Raw genomic sequence first — 17,739 nt, 5'->3', positions numbered from 1 at the left:
ACATTTAAATTTTGGTTCACTGGAATGAAGGTTTATCCTAATGTAAAAAGCATTATCCTGATTCTGTCTTCATGAAATTACTAATTGCTCCTAATTACTTACCTAATTGTGAGGTTAAAAATATTTCCATTACAATTAATTTTGGAAAATCGAGATTATCTATGGTGATTCGGTAAGTAGCATTGTTTTTCCTGATCATTTGATTTAAAAACTGAATCGTTTTCTTATTTTAATACTTTCATTTCCCTTCTAACAAGCTTTTCAAGGCAATATTATGCTCATTTGTTGCCACAGCCGGCACCTTTTCCTGGGTGTGAATCTTTGTTGGGATATTATAATTCTTCAGCTCCGATAAGCCTGCCTTACCTTTTTTTTTTTCTGAGTTTATTTGTTCATTTGTTTTTGAAATATAGTTGATCTACCACTCTATGTCAATCCCTGCTCCACTACATAGTAATTCAGTATTTCTATCCATTTCAAACTGATCACCATGGAAAGTCTAGTGAGGATATGTCATCATGCAAAGATACTACGTAGTGATTGCCTGTATTCCTCACACTGCACATCTCATACCCGTGACTTTTTTTTTTTGCAACTGTATAGCCTGCCTTACTTTTTAAACTTTGTGTTACTTAAATTAGCGTAGAATCACAGACATTCGTTGCTTCATAAAGTTGAAATTTTAAAGGTAAGCAAAAGCAATGAAGGTTGCAGTTATTCGACTGAAAAATATACTTTTCCTACAGCTTAAAATGTCAACTCTCTCGATTTTCTCCGACTACAGAGGCCAGTAATAGTAGCCATGAGTCTCGCGTTGGTCTAGCTGAGGGGTTGGAATCCGAGAAGAAGGCAGTTATACCCCTCGTGATCGTGTCAGCCCTGACTTTTATCTGTCTAGTGGTTCTTGTGGGTATTCTCATCTACTGGAGGTAAGTTGAGTGTTTGTTGAGGAACTGTATGTTTCATAGAGCTCTGATTTTGCCTGTTTGTTACCTGAACGTTCTTCAAAGCATATTCAAAATGTCTTTTACTTGAGAGCTACCATGAATTTATCCAGCTAGCTGAATAAGGTGAATTTGTAAATCCAAGGATATAGTAATAAAAGATTTGATTATTCGTCACACTTCTGTCAAACAATTAAGAGTAAAAGGGAGGAAGTTTAGCTTCCGTTAACGTTTATGCAGTATTTTGACAGTTGCACATTCATGTTAATCTAATTAGCGTTCAAACATTATCATAGCATTTGACATAAATCTAAACTTCTCACTTTAAATGCTTCAACTGTCATAACTTTAAAAGGTATTATTTTGGAAAACATGATTTTTGATATAATAAAAAATTTTATAGCAGTGGATTTTGTATAGGATACATATCAACTGCATACTGATAACAAAAAATGCTAACCCGTGTACAACAGCAAAAATCAAGCATTGGAATATAAGTATAACTAGAAAATAGACTAGACTAAGATGTGTAGGATTTTTAAATTCATTAGAATTTGCCTTGCGGATGAAAGATAGCTTCATTCTTATCAGTATCCTGTTAAAACCTTTAAAGGACAAGGAACGTTGCACCCATCATAAGCTTCCCATCCTATAGCAAGCAGAGCATTCTGCAAATTGGTAAGTTTACTAAGGGCACAGTGCAAATCAGTTTAACTGTTATAACAGTCTGTTGGAAAACAAAGACTTTGTGATGATTCAAGAAGTCCTATCTGCAAACTAAGAAAGGACATAGCTTAGTACTTTCTACTTTTAAATAAAAGAGAATTTTGTTCAGAAGATTTATAATTCCTTTCTGTTTAGCAACATCTTTCTATAAGTTCATATCACCTCTCTTTGTGTTATTCCAAAGTATATTCTCTTAGTTCATTCAAAAATATTTACTGTTTTCAAAAATATTTATTGTTTCCCATATGCCTAGTACTATGTTAACTACTATGGGAAAGTAGAAAAAGTAAATGAATGCTGAGGAGGGTATAGCTCAGTGGTAGAGTGAATGCCTAGCATGCATGAGGTCCTGGGTTCAATCCTCAGTACCTCCATTAAGTAAATAGGTGAATAAACCTAATTACCTCCTCCCCCAAAAAAGATTAAATAAATAAATAAAAATTTAAGAAAAGTTTTTAAGTGAATGAATGAACAAATGAATGAGAGTCCTTGCTGTCAAGAAATTTATGCTTATTAAGAAGAAAGAATTTTCCATGAAAAATGTATATTACCCAACAATGTATGCATGGTAGCCGAAATCTCTAGTGCTAAGAATGGTCAGATATCAAGGGATCTTGATAGGCCAGAATGGGCAGAGTAAATGTGAAACACAGGTCTTGAGCTGGATGGGATTCAGAAAGAGGAGAGAGGGAGAAAGACATAACAGGCAGGGTCGCAGCAGGCGGGGAGACTGGGAAGCAGGAACGAGGGGTTGGGTCTGAGGCACTGGGACCTGTAGCCGCATGTGGTTGCACATTGGTGGCTAAGATAGAATGTTTACATGAGCACCTGTATTTCACATCTGCCTTCTTTGACAGAACAGAGTAGACTGCAGACTATGGAGAACAGATCATGCTTTTGTTACTCTCCATGGGTTAGGGGTCTGTTTTGTCCATAACATGGTGCAAACAAAACCATTTTCTTTAGCGATCTCTGTTATTGCAGTGTCTCTTTTTACAGAAGATTCTATGCTTAGAACAATACCACGAATCCAGTACCTAGTCCATAAATGTTTACTCAACAAAAATTCATATTTCTTTTCTTCCTACTCCCCACAGGGCTTGTTGGCCAAAATTCTTAGCCACATCGATACCATGTTTGCTCATATTACTGCTTTATATCTAATCTGATTTTCTCTGCCAAGCCAATTTTTGAAGTTAATGGAAAATGAGGTTAAACAAATATAAAATAGGAGGGAAAATAGGACCAAATTCTACTTCATAATAAATAACATTTGAATAAATCTCAATAAAGATGTCAGATAGTTTATAGTCACAAGGTTGAAATAAGTAGAATAAGTCTTTTCCTCTCTGATTATTTAATATCCCAAGTTTATTTTCTACAAATTTTAAAATCAGTGTCTTACTTAATATGATTTGAGATTTCATGGAAAATTCAAATCTGGAGTGGTTTTTATCTCCTGTTATTTATGGGTCATTTCATCTGTACTTAATGTGGAGAAAAAAAGATAAAATTACAAGTTGGAAAATACTAATTTGACTTTCATTGATAAAATGTTTCTCTTTTCTCACGAATGTCTCTCTTTTCTTCACAAATAACATTTACATAACTTGAGTACAGAAATAGTTAAAAACATGAGCACTCATGGTTTTATGTATGTATTTTTGTATCTAACTATCACATATCCTTATAAGATTTGTTACTCATATCTCTCTGATTCACAACCATATGAAGTCAATTCACTTCAAAATGTAACTTCTTAGGTCAGTAATACAAATGCAATAGGGGCATTTTGTAATTCAGCAAATAATAATTTAGCAATTTGCTGAATTACAGAATGACCATGTTAGTGCGTTCTTTAAAGTTTGTGAGAGTTATTCAAATTCCAGTGTAGCTGCATTTTTAAGCAATATGATTTCACTAGCCAATATGAAAACATTCTAAACCTTGGTGGAAGCTGCAGCCTGTAGAAAGGTTTACAAATCTAATGGCATACCAATAAGAGTCCTGATAATAACATGGTCCTTTCCTTCTAAATTTTTCCAGTTTATGTATTTAAACACTTCTCTAACCTAATTTTTTAGGAGAAAAAGTAATCTCAAAGTGGTATAGTAAATCCTCTCTTTTGTCTAATTTACCTAACTTAAGGTGGTCTCCTATGTTTTGTGTAAATCTTGATGGAAAGCATGTTGTAGCAGGAAGATAGAACAAATTAGAAGTGATGAAATCAGGGTCCCTTTTCCCATATCGTCCTGACATTTGCTACATGACCTTGGACCAGACACTTACCCAGCAAAGAATTAGTGACCTCTTTTTACCGCTGGGGGGAGGGTCCATGAGATCATCTTTAAGATTGCAGTCAGACTTTCTTTAGGGCTTCTGTGATGAATACAGCATGATGAATATTGTTTCATATTTGTATAAGTATCCAAAAATGGAATAATAATTACACATTTCTAGCTTTTAATTCTAAATACTGTGATGAAAAGGTGTAAATTAAATAATCGGATTAACATTGATTGATAGGACCTATGTCTACAAGTTTAAAACAGTCATCACTTTTTTCATCATGGCTGAGTGATAATTAGCAGGAGACAGTTATCAACACTTAGCACATAGACGCGAAGACGTTCACTGCTGATACAGAACAGATGGACCATGGATACTGAATCTTGTCATACGTTAAATAACATGCTTTGAAATTATTTTCCAGATGTTTTAAGGTATAATTTACATGAGCCAAATCGTAAGTTTCTAAGATGCAAAATTCCTTCCGTAAGGAATATGTTTTAAACATTCTTTTTAAAGATGACAGAGGGTGAATTTTTGAAAGCTTTTTGAATAGTTAGAATCTAAAAAACACCAAAGCAGCACTCCATCAAAAGCAATGTGAAACAGAACTTTCCACAGACACAGTTGTTTTGGCTCTGGAGGGGGGAAGAGAAGCAATATGGATTCTCTCTTGATTTTAAATTCAAATCTGTGGGTCACTGAAGGTGGCTATCAACCCAGCATGGTGGCCTCTTAGTATCATGCAGTCTTTTAAGAAGAATGTCGCTTCCTAGGTAAGACTTCACTAGAAAGTGTACCTAACTAATCCAATTCAGATGCTTTTCATCCAGAATTCATCCTGTACTGTTTTAATTTTAGTTTTCCCACTTACAAACTTATTGGCATGATTTATACATTTCCTTGTTACTTATTAATGCAAGTAACATTACTGGACCACTTGTTTTCTAAAACCAACAAGTATTTGATTACACAGCTGATAAGAATAGAGCTGGTATTTACCCAGATACTACAATGAATACTAGTAATGTGTTAAATTTCAATGCCTATATGTCTTCTTCCCATTCTCCCAGACATGTCCTCTATCCATCTATCTATCCATCCATCCATCTTTCTCTAGCTATATATTCTACCTCTCCCTCCCAAATGTTTTGAAATTTTAAGGTAATCTCATTTGAGTCTCAGCTAGGCAAGAGAGTCTAGAATGCAGCTGAGTACCTTATGGTTGGTGGGATTTACTTGGAATAGGAGAGCCTCCTCTTTGTGTACCATTTGGAGATGCTTACAAGGGACTACGTTCTGGGTTGGTATAAGAAATGTCTAGTAACTGTAGATGGTCCCCAGAAAGAAGTGAGCCCCTTGTCCCTGAAGGTATTCATACTAGACCTTCTTTATACGTCAAAGATGCTGGGGAAGGGATTCTTGTATCAGCTGTGATACTGCACTAGGTCCCTTAAGGCATCTTACAACTTTAAAATGCAATGAGAAATAAATAGAAACCTTTTAACCAGCTCATAGAACTGGATTTTAGGGGAACTCAAAGAGATTTTAATTTTGCGATCTTAAAAGTGGGTATCAAACCCAGTGTTTCCATATCAGTGTGTCCGAACATACTACATCTGTAGTCGCACAGATAAGCCACATTTGCCCTGTTGTTTCTGCTCCAGACTGGTGTCAGCTCTGCTCAAGTGTGGACTTTCAGTAGGATAGTTTCTTTATCGTAATCGCCTGTGGCCCTCATCCCTCCCGTTTGTCATTGGTCCTCCATGCTCTTCCCACTTCCCAGGATCTGCACCCAGCTCAGGGTCCCTCTGACGCTTGACTCCTCACTTGCTCCTCTTCCTCCTGCACCACCTGTTCTCTCTTGAAGACATTCTTATGTTCTGCCAATTATGCACGTTCTCACGGGTTTGATTATCAAAGGTTTATACCGTCAGAGCAGGAAGCTAGTTTTTGCTATCCACATCGTTGCTTTTGAATATTTTTTTCGTCTTGTGACATTAAAGTTGTGAATAAACAATATAATTTTGTCCCACTCAGACATACAGCCGTAAATTCATTGACCAGATATTTCAGGGCACCCACAACAAGTCGGACACTGTTCTTGACACTGCGTTAGGACAAAGTACATTGCCTTTTGGGGAGTTACCTTCCAGTGAGGGAGGACCAACTAAAATCATAAAAGACAAATAAACAAATGTATAAATAAGGTATTTCAGATACTGGTACGTGCCACAAAGCAAACAGAAGGGGGAAGATTAGTGACTTGGCAGGATGCGCTGGTACTTTTCGCTCAGGTGGTCAGGGAGGGACTCTCGGAGGAAATGGCATTTGAGCCCATGCATAAGTGATGGGAAGGAGGCAGATGGCCAGAGGGAACATCAGAAGCCAGGGCCCGAAGGTGATACCGACAGGGCTGCTTTGAGGGAGAAAGAAAGAGCCAGTGAGGGCTAGAGCCTAGTGGGTGAGGGAGACTTGGAGATGAAACAGCTACAGCAAAAGGGGACCAGGTCACAGAGGGTCTTACAGCCCTTGCTGAAGTCACTGAAAGCTTTCTAATTCCAGTGGGAAGCCACTGAAGAATTCTATGCAGGGAACTGATTATTGAGAAAATACCGCAACTGAAGTGTATCCTATAAGGACACAATGTTACGTTAAAGCTCATTAGGATAAATTTCTTGTTCCTGGAATCTTTAAAATGGAAGGAAGATTGGCATTTTCCCTCAAACAGATCTTTCTATTTCAACCGAACCACTCATGAGTAAGATTTCAAATAAATGAAATGACCCGCATCAAAGAGTGTCCTTAGCAGTTTTAATCATCGAAATTGTTTTAATTAAGGGTAGTTTGCATTAGTTTTCAGCAGCAGTTGGTTCTTTGCTCTTCTCAGTAGTCTGCACTGTGCTCCTGCCAGATGTTACTCTTATTATCTGAATGAAAATAGATCCAGGTGACATTGTAGGTCATGGTTGTTGTTGGCGCCAAATACATTCCTTCTCAAAACCCTCGCCAACAAGGCTAGTATCTGTTGGAGAGAAAATCGTCCCTGTCTTGGGTTATATGCTCATTATTTCCTCACTTTGCTCTGTCATTGTTGCATTATCAAACTTCAAAGGTAAAGCTGCCTCCTTTTTTCATAAAAATGTTACCACTGTGGAATTTCACTGCTACATGGTCATAGCTTGCTGCCTTTTGCTAGCAGCTGCATATGCCTGGAATAGCATGGTCACTTAAATATTGAGTGAAAATAGCTTTGGACAGACCTTCTTTCCCACTCTGGTCCTTCCCTGGGAGGCAGGGCACACTGGGGCATCGCAGCAGTGGGGGACTAGGGCGTTGAGGTGTCCTCCTACTTGGCTCAGCTGCAAGTATCATCTCTGCTTTCACCATGTCTCAAATCTCCTTGCTCTTCTGCATCTGGTACAGGTAAAACTGACAAGTTTGGAGGCTATAAAATTCTTTAATACTTGTGTTTTTTAAAAACAGGTATAGAGATCCACTTATGTTTTAATCCTGGAGATTTCTGTCATAATTTTTAAGCAGCTCAGAAGTTGTCTTATTGTCCATACCAGCAAGTAGTATAAATTGCTTTCTTTTCTTTCCAGAAAATGTTTCCAGACTGCACACTTTTATTTAGAGGACAGTACATCCCCTCGAGTAATATCCACACCTCCAACGCCCATCTTTCCAATTTCAGGTAACAGCTTGAAGTGTGACCATGAATAGCTGGTAGATGTTAACTGAAAAGCACAATATTGGAAGGTTTGTCCTTACTGGGGTACTTTGCAAATGACTGTGATGTAGATCAGTGAATATTTGTGTTGCCCAAAATATTGTGTATCAGGCACTCAGGTTTATAAATTGTTCTCATTAATTTTGAACATTCTTAACTATGCAGGTGATATGGCAAAATAATTTATAATTGTTCAGATGTTGTATGTTTTCAAAAGCATAAACATATAGCAATAAAATATTAGTAAGGAACGATGCTGACTTTTGGTCATTTCAGTGACTTTAATGGAAACTGAAACAACAAAGCCAGACTAAAGCAGCGCAATAAGGATGGACAGGACAAAACCACAAAAATAAAGACAAAGTGTAATTCCTTTCTGATTATCTGAGTGTATATGAGAAAAGGTTTCTTAACTACATTAGAAAAAAAGGAAACTATTAAAATGGTGAGGGCAGTGCAAAGAGTGTATGGTTGCCTGAAATACTTTTAAGTAAAAATGTCAGACAGTTGAATACCTGGGAAAAACCTCATGTGTTTTATCAGGACGTACCTCGTTAACTGTTCAAGAATCAACCTGAGTCATTTTGAGTAAGACCCTCATTGACCCTAAAGTTCACACTGTCACTAAGATCACAGACACTTACTGAATTAACATTTTATAACATTTCAGAATGAAAAGTGATAAAAAAAATAGTTTGTCTAGAAATATGTGAACTACAAAAGCAGTACTGATGGACAGAGCGTGAGCCAAGAACATGGAGAGTCACCAAACCAGGGGAAGCAAAAGGAACAGTTCTCTCCCTGGTCGTGGTCTTTGTACAGAAGCCTCTTGTTAAATCTAAATCGTCTGAGACATCACATGTCATTGCTTGAGGCCCAAGTTCTACATGATGTTATCTTCTCAAATCTCGTAATCTAAAAAGCAGAAAATTCAAAAGAGAAGCATTTTCCTTGTAATTTTCAACAGGCATAGGAATTAGAAGTGTTTCACTCTTTTAACTCTTTTCCCAATTCTCTGTCTTTAACTACCAAGATTTTGTTTCTGTTTTTCTAGTTTATATTAAAATTCTGTCCATTTCTTTTAGTAGAGCACAATTTCTCATTAATGTATTTAGAATTTTGAGACCAGGTGCTCTCAGTTATCTGCTACATTTTGATTCTCTTGTGCTTTCCAAACATACCTCTCCTGTATACTCTGTTAGGGTGGCTATGAAAATTAATCACATTATTCAAAGGCCAATGTAGTTTTCTTGTTACCAATAAATAATCCAAAATCAGGTCCTTGCCCAGGGAAATCCAGAATCCCCTGTTCTACTTCTCAGACAAATGGTGATCAAGGGCGTGTCCTCATTTCACCTGCTCGGCCCTCAAAAAATGCACTCCTGATTGCCCCATATGTGCATTTTCATGTAAAATCAGAAAATAAAAAGGTACGTTAGTCTCACTTACTTGCGGACCAGTTCATAAAAGAAATTACCAAAAGACATGATTGTAAATAAAAAGTAGTCATTTTGCTCATAGAAAGAGGTTAGCTGTGCAGGATAATTTCTGTAGGTTTGACAGACCTTCATTAGGAGAACTAGTGATTTAGATGTGACAAGTTATTTCTGTTTTCTTACCTAATTATAAAAGCTACTTCCAGGCAAGTTCCTTCTGTAGGTGTGAAGGTGGAATTACACCTTTGTCTAGTGTTTCTTAAGTTTAACTCGCTAATTCAATTTTAATATTCAGGTACACTCATCTAAAAGAGAACAGATGGATTCTAAATTTTTTTTTGTAAATCAATAAATTCTTGGTAACTGAAGCTTAACAATATTAAATGGACTAGATGCTGAACATCTGTTGATGTAAATAACTGTTTCTAGTGAAATGTGTTTGATGTTTCCTTGTCAGAGATATCACTTGTGAAATTGCACACTGTGAACTAGTAATATGTTTAATATAAGAAAGTCTTTCCAGAAAAAAAAAAGAACCAGATAAAATAATTTGGCCCTTTCACAATTAATTAACAGACCTAATGACTTTGTTTACATAGCATATTTTCAAGTTACAGTTCTTGAAATTTTACAGATTCGAAGTCCCAAAGGTTTTTGACATTATCCTTAATGAATAGTCTGCATATACATGTTTTCTATTATTTCTAGAGAGAAGGAAAAAATGCTTTCAGACGTAAACATCTAAATATTTAACTGAGAGACGTTAAACTGTACGATTTTATAAAACTGAAATTGCATTGTATGTTATGTTTAGTCCATGGTAAAATTGAAAATATATTATTTCTGCATTTTTCCCTAGAATTTACAGGCAATTATCACTCACGTTAAAGAAAGTTACCCATAAAGAGATGCAATCCATTGATAAGAAGTAAGGCTTTGGTAGTATTTATAACCTAACTTTGAAAATTAATTCTTTTCGCTTTAGAGTATGAAAGGAAAAAGGATTCCTGATCAAATCAGAATTCTAAAATGCAGATTATGATTGACAGTAAATATAGAGAAAGTTGGTAATTGTGGCTTCATATTTTATTGAACACAGATTCAATCCAGATTATAGAAATAACTGAACTTTGAAGTTGTTTTAGGAGAAAACTTTTTATACATTTTTATAAATGAGAGGCACAGTTATTTCTGTTGAATTATCCTTTCCAACCCAAATTTTTTTTTTTTATTCACCTAGATGATGTTGGAGCAATTCCAATAAAGCACTTTCCAAAACATGTTGCAGACTTACATGCAAGTAGTGGGTTTACTGAAGAATTTGAGGTATGATTTTAATGTGTATATTTTGAATAATATAGAAAACGGTAAATTTTAAAAATTCAGCAGTAGACTGTTTATTAACATTGAAACCATTTTTACTTCTAGCGAGAATATTAGTTCCATAATCAATTATGTGTTTAGGAGATGTGTTATGGGTGAGTCATGTAATTTAGAAAATCGGCTTTCCATTTTAAAAGTCAAATTGTACTAGTGGAAAAAACCAAAACATAGTTGATTCTCTCCCATACGATCAGAACTCCAGTATTCTTTTTTTTTTTTAAGTCTAAATTAAAAACTGATTGATTCCTTTTAATTTTCTAAACTATGTGAATCGTAGTAAATAACTAAATTTCATAATTTTCAGCCAAAGTACATGCAAGCTCTTAATTGTAAGTATTACAACAGTGTAAGTGCTGAAGCACTGATTATGGAAGGCATAATGAATATTACACAAGGTAAAACCCCGTCTTCTTCTCAAGAAAGTACGCATTTCTAAAACACATTTGAACTTAACAACCAGTGAAGATTTTTCTAGTAATATTCTGTAAAGCACACTTAGATGGTGGGGGCAGAGACATTTAGTGCATATTTATCATGGCCTCCCAAGCGATCAGTTAGGCAGATTTTTCAAAATAGGGTGACATAAGCCCACAGTTAACAGTAATAACCACAAAACATAAAGTTACCTTTACTGAGCCCTCTCTCCTGTGCTGGTCATTGTACTAAATGCTTCAACATTTAACATTCACCCATTTTATTTCTATTCTTATTACTGATGAAATCAACTTCCACAGAAGTTAATTAACAATTAACAAATATCAGGGCTGGGATTCAAATCTAGTCTGTGATTTAAACTCTCATGCCCTTTCCATTCTAGAAATCGAGGGCTCTCCAGCCTCAGCCCAGTCTCTCCCCTTTTGGAAGCATCCCATTGCTTTTTTGCCTCCCCACCTCACCCCCAAGTGCTCAGAGCCCTTTGAGCTCAGATCCTGATCCGATGGTGTTCCACTGTCCCCGTCACACCCAGCAACTGCTTCCCAGGAATCATGTCAACTAGGACATACTTAGGGAAGGAGAATGCCAGAGATTAGAAACTTTGAGAACCCAGAGGAAAGTGAAGTATATTGTCGTATTGTCATATTGTCATTGTCATTGTCATTAAAAACAGTAGAAGCCAGCTCATTTGATCTTAAAAGAAATCTAAGTCATAACTGCATTGAATAAGAAAACAGTGTGAGTTGACTACTGAGTAATGTGGAATAATATAAAGATTTATATATTTAAAACATCACGTTATTTTTTCTTACCATAATAGAGATTACTGGGTGGTGCAGTAGTAACTCATAGAAACGATCAAGCATACATCAAACAAAATCATAGTTGCAGAAGGGAGACTGTTAAGGATGGGTCTGATCTTCCAAATGTTCAAAACCATAAGGAAAAATAGACAATTTATAATAAAAGGTGCTGACAGCATATGCACAAGGGCAGAGTCACGGTTTTCACAACTATAAAATCATGTTGAAAATTACGAAGCAGTTCATAATGATTAAATTGATAGAATAACCTCACATTTTTACTCAGAAAGTGTTTTCTTAATTCCATTGCTTTTAACTCACAGTCTGATGGAAGAAAACTTTTCATTAACTTAATAATTAGCTTAATAAATAATAATGCAACACCTTTTAAGTGGTTTATGTAATAAATTGTTTTTAAACCTAGCGTCAGAATGATTTGCTGAGAAAGAGACCTTAAAAGCTTGTTTGGAGAAAGGCTGAGCCATTTTGCTGATGAATCAGATTTATATTTGGGTTAAATATGTTCTCAGAAATTATAAGGCTTTCATGTTAATATCTTAATACGTACTAAATAATGATGAATTCCAAGCTAACATATTTAGGTAGAAGACATCCCTGAGAAGGGGTTAATTCATTTTAAAAGAGAAATGGCAAAACTAACTTTTCTCTCCCCATTGAAATTTTAATTAAAAAGAGATCTACTAATTAAATATGTAGAAACTAATGTTATCTAAATTTTGTTTCAAAATACACGGTATATACAATAAAAAATTTTAGGGGATTGCTAATATTTTGGCAGCTCTAAATCTATTACCAGCCACCTAATAGGAAGCTTTTTACTCTTTAAAATTTCTCAAAATAAACAAAAAAAAGTATCACTAACTCAGTGTCAAATAGTGCTATCAAGACCAAATACAATTATATTTTGATGTTAGAAAATCTGGTACGTCAAAAATGTGTCATCAAATATGTGGTTTTTCTCATCAGCATTTTAAAAATTCATCATACTGTTATACACTGTCCCCTTTAAAAGTGTTATTTTTTTTCCTTTTACGTAATCTTAAGGTCCCAAAGTATTAGAAGTTTGATTTGCATGCAACTGTTTGAAACACTCTGTTTTGTTGGTATTTGACAAATGTATTTATTGCATGATCACGGTTTTCCATTGTAAACCTAATATGAACACTTTTCTTTCTCATTTGTCGTGTGCTGTGGAATTTGATTTCTTTACTTTTTTGGCATTCATTCCCTCATTAGACACTGAAAGAGTTTTACCAGGTAAGGCATTCTTTCACTGCATTTTCTTATAGCCCAGAAATAGTTGTAACGTGTGAAAAAAAATTATTTTGGGGTAGATTGTTTTGTTCGTTTTGTCTTCCTTAGTATATTTTAAGGCACTTTATTTGCAAGGACGTGTGTTGAAATGTTACACATACAATTTCTTTCCAGGAGGTGCAGAGCTGTACTGTTGACTTAGCTATCACAGCAGACAGCTCCAATCACCCCGACAATAAGCACAAGAACCGATACGTAAATATCGTTGCCTGTAAGTATGTCCTTCACTCAGCTCTGCCTTTGTTCTCAGTCACTGCCGGGCTTTTAATTCCACGTCCTGAAATCTCTTGACAGCAGACCTCAGTGTAGCTGTTTTTGGGACCTTTGTATGGGGAAATAAGACTTGCGTTAGAGAACACATAGCATTATATCTCCGCACTTCAGATACGTTCTGCAGTTACTGATACCTGTTTCTTTTATTAAACAAAATAAACTCAAATTTCAATCCAGTCCTTTCTTCAGACCCCGTGGACTGTAAATCTGTTCTTATGGTTTCTATCGTTTCTATTCCATTGTCCTGTTTTCACTTGAGATCCACCTACTTTAGGTGAATTTACTACCCAAATGGGATTTTCTTTAGACTTTTTTTCCCTTCTACCCTCTTCCTTCCTCTCCTGGCATTTATCTTGGGGTCTTATAAAGGGTTAGCTGGATTCATTCTGTTCATTGCTTCCTTCCCTTTACTGTCTTAGCTGCTCTCTCTTTTTCTCTGCCATGAGCAGCTATCTGGCTCTTTTCTTTAGTGTAAGTTTACCTACTTTCTCCCCATGAAATTATCATCTTTCTTCCGTCTTCTTGCAGCACCTCTTATTCACATCTGTTCCCTTTTATTTTCCTTTATAGTTCCCTCCATCTCTTGAAATCTGTCTTCATCCTTCCCGCAAACTTCAGCATCCTTCCTTATATATTCAGTGGACCTTCCTAGATTTGTGTGAACATGGTATTACCTGCTTAGTGATTTAAATTCTGGTTCCATTCTAGTTTCTGGAATGGAAGCTTCTGTGATCACTGTTCTAACTAATTCGCATAGATGCTGTCTTTTTTCCCACACATTTTACACCAATTTTTCTCTTCAATGGAAGGCTCTGCTTTATGCTTGCCTTCCTCACCTGAAGCCTCTACCCTGCTGCACATGAAACTCAGTTGCTTCTTGGACACGGGGAAGTGGTAACTAGACCATTCCCTCTATAAGCCAAATAGAAAATACTCACCAGTTAACTAAGAAGTGGATGGAGGTTAACATTTGTTGAACACCTACTATGTGCCTAGCACTATATAACCATTTTTCATTCCGTCCCTGAAGCAACCTGTCAAGATAGTTAATAACAGTCCCATTTTAGTGATGAAGAAAAACAACCCAAAAAATTTACCCAGAAACACCCTTCTAAAAATATTAGAACTAAAATACAAAAATAGGTCAGCCTGGCCTCCAAACCCATCTTCCCGTTGCTGTGCGTCCAGTTCTGTGTTCACTTCCTGCACCTTGGGAGCTGCTGCTGCCACTGAGGTATTACTGTCCCAGGAGACCTTTCACTTGCTTGGTCTGTATTCACTGTATTCACATCTTCACGTCTTCATCCTTGAAAAAAAATAGTCTGCCGAGTGAGAGGCCACATGTCCTTCTAGTAACGCTTTCCTTTCTTATTACGTAGTTCCTGCAAATAAATGGCTTCCCTGTAGGACTGAAGTGAACTCCCCATTTCCACATATTTAATGACCCCCGTGCGCCGTGTGTAAGTGACCATGGTTTTCATCCCCTCTTCACTGGCAGTGCGGGATCCAGTTCTTGGGCAGTCACTCTCCCGCCTCCCTTTGCGGTGGTTCCTCTTTGAGGTCTTCCCTTGAAAGAGCTGTTTGCAGTAACCATTGACGGACACTTCCTAGACCCCTCCTGCTCCCGCCTCTACTTCCTCTTCCTCCATCAGCACATCAGAGCGTGTGTGCTGCCATCCTTCCTCAGCTTTCTGCCACCCCCATCATTGTTCTCTCCCCTTCACTGGCTCTCCAGTGTTCACAGCCCCAGTGTCCCATCTCAGATGCCAACTTCAGGATTCAACCTCTGTGAAAAGGTTTGTTGTCATCCCAAACCGATATGATTTCTGCCTTCCTGGCCCCCTAGGATCCTGTACCTCTCTTGACGCTTGAACATCCCTTTCTGTGTGTATGTCCACTCTCACCTTCCACGTTGGAAAACTTCCTGCAAGAAGAGGATTTTGTTATATCTATCTTTATTTTTGTCATCTCTGTAGCCTCCAGAAGCCTACTAAAGTAAACGATTTTTCCATTGCTTTTAATTGTATTTGATAAACTATTATGTCAAAATAAATGACCTTTATGCTGAAAAGCAGTTCATGCTGTAGTGAAATATTTTCTTTCTTTTTTTTATTACAGATGATCATAGTAGGGTTAAACTTGCACAACTTGCTGAAAAAGATGGCAAACTGACTGATTACATCAATGCCAATTATGTTGATGTGAGTATGTTTCAACTGAAATATTTATGAAAATTCTATTAGACTACAAATTTATCATACCATGGTATTGTATGTATAATAGTGCTTACTACATATTACATGAAAGCTAATAAAAGTACAAATCAGCATTAAGAGACCCCATGGCCGAAGGTTTTTAGATTGAATGGCACTCGAGCCATTGTTCTTGGTTTATCCCGTGGCTGAGAGAGGGAATTCAGGCTGAGAATGTACATTCAAAGTAGGATGTGTATATTCTGATAGGTTTGTAGCTCCTTAAACAAGAGGGGTAGGATCAGTGGTTATTTGGAGTGTCCCTTAGCTCCTAGCACAATGAATATTATGTAGATAGCAGATGATCAATAACTATTGACTGAAAAATTCCCAGGGTAGCCCTGGCTAAAAGGCAAGCACATGATTAGTAAACCAGTTATCAGCCTTTGTGATCCTGGGCACTGCTCAGCATACCCAGCTTTGTGAAACTTATTGGAGATCTCCAGGGACCGTGGACCACTGACTAACCTCCTGGTTTTTCACTGTGGCCAGCTGAATGCCGGGGAAACGCAGTTACTTTCTTGACACTGACCTCGCAGTCTCTCTGCCTTTAGGTTTATGCTGTTTGGGACAGTTAATTCGAAGAAATGAGTTCCAAATAGAAGGAAACAGCAGGTTTGTTGTAGGCAACCACTTCATGCCTCCACAGGAGAGAGTGTCAGATTGAACATGGGCTTTGGAGTTAGAACTGGCTTTGAATCCCAGCTCGACCACTAGCAGAAGGCCCCGTAACCCCTCTGAGGTTCAGCTCCATTGTCTCCAAAACAGTGTTGACATTTCCATTTTGCATACAGATGAAGTATTAGGGTTAATGTTTGTAAAGCGTCTTGGCCAATGGTGAGTAATAAGGAAAGATAGCTATTAATGATGAGCATCATTTAGTACCACCAAGGAGAGGGTGAGGAGACAGCACCAAAGGCTTCCTGACTGTTGTAGACAACTGAGTCCTAATGCCGCAAACGCATTTCAAAGCAGCACCGTTAAGGACCAGATATTAAGCAAAGTAAATGGGCTTGGATTAAATGCACTTGGACTAGAGGTGCAGAGAGTAGTGGTTGTGTGAATACAAGAACTCTTTTCTTTTTATAACAAAAGTCATATTAAAGAAGAGTTGCTGCCTTTGCTAGCACAAGTATGCTTCCCCAGCTTTGAAAGTTGTTTTTTAAATAATTTTCTTTTATAGAAAAACGTGCTGATCTTAAAAACTGAACAGTTTAAAATGGCATACAAATCTGTGAGTAAGAAACGTTTGTCATTTGTTTCTTCAGGGCTACAACAGACCAAAAGCTTACATTGCCGCCCAAGGCCCACTGAAATCCACAGCCGAAGATTTCTGGAGAATGATATGGGAGCATAATGTGGAAGTTATTGTCATGATAACAAACCTTGTGGAGAAAGGAAGGGTATGTGGGTAATCTATTGTGTCTCCCCTAGAATAGTGATTAGAAGTGCTTTCAGTTGCTTTTAGTAGAGTCAGCCTGAGGACGCAGCAGGAGTCAGGAAAGCTGCTCTGCATTCCTGTCTAGTAGGTATGACAGCTAAAGGGAAACTCTGAACATTGTAGGTCAGAAGGTTTCCCTATAAATCAAGCTACCTGCTCTTTAAATACATTCTTTGTTCAGTGAGAAAAAAATAAATAAATGAGACTCATTGAAAAGCTACATAGAGTGAAGTAGATTTTATTCACGGGAGATGGATTCCAGTCCTGCCTGTATAGTGACTCAGGACATCTGGCCTCGCTTTCCTCATCTGAAAGGGGGAAGTGGGACCCACGCATCTCAAGTCTCTTCAGCTCTGTGATTCTGTCCCTGGTCTCCTCTACCACTAACCTGCAGTCACCTAGAAAGGAAAGAAAACGTTTAGAAGAATGAGGGAGTTGTGGCCTCTGATCTTTGCTGATTTCAGGAACGACTTACACTGAGCATTTGAAATATGGAAAGAACACCTTTACTTTCTCTCTTGCAGAGAAAGTGTGACCAGTACTGGCCTGCAGATGGGAGTGAAGAGTATGGGAACTTTCTGGTCATGCAGAAGAGCGTTCAAACTCTTGCTTATTATACTGTGAGGAATTTTACTCTAAGAAACACAAAGATCAAAAAAGTGAGTCCAGGGTGCAGGGTATGGCTCAGT

At 37.2% G+C, this 17,739-nt stretch overlaps 1 protein-coding gene across 4 annotated transcripts in view; it reads left to right on the top strand.

The window, feature by feature from the left end:
- The window catches only part of PTPRZ1 (protein tyrosine phosphatase receptor type Z1), a 155,027-nt gene that overhangs the window by 120,123 nt on the left and 17,165 nt on the right, over positions 1–17,739 (top strand). For 2 of the 4 annotated variants that reach the window (XM_031455266.2, XM_010975693.3), the window contains exons 13-20: positions 785–929; positions 7,565–7,656; positions 10,369–10,454; positions 13,007–13,027; positions 13,199–13,295; positions 15,476–15,558; positions 16,878–17,012; positions 17,575–17,709. In XM_031455266.2, the coding sequence (XP_031311126.1) occupies positions 785–929; positions 7,565–7,656; positions 10,369–10,454; positions 13,007–13,027; positions 13,199–13,295; positions 15,476–15,558; positions 16,878–17,012; positions 17,575–17,709 (794 nt within the window). The remainder of the gene's footprint in view (positions 1–784; positions 930–7,564; positions 7,657–10,368; positions 10,455–13,006; positions 13,028–13,198; positions 13,296–15,475; positions 15,559–16,877; positions 17,013–17,574; positions 17,710–17,739) is intronic. The other 2 variants (XM_031455267.2, XM_031455265.2) reach the window with 1 other exon arrangement.

The sequence above is a fragment of the Camelus dromedarius genome, chromosome 7, assembly GCF_036321535.1.
Source record: "Camelus dromedarius isolate mCamDro1 chromosome 7, mCamDro1.pat, whole genome shotgun sequence".
NCBI lineage: Eukaryota > Metazoa > Chordata > Mammalia > Artiodactyla > Camelidae > Camelus > Camelus dromedarius.
Note: the sequence above shows the minus strand (reverse complement) of the source record. Positions and strands in the feature narration are given on the sequence as shown.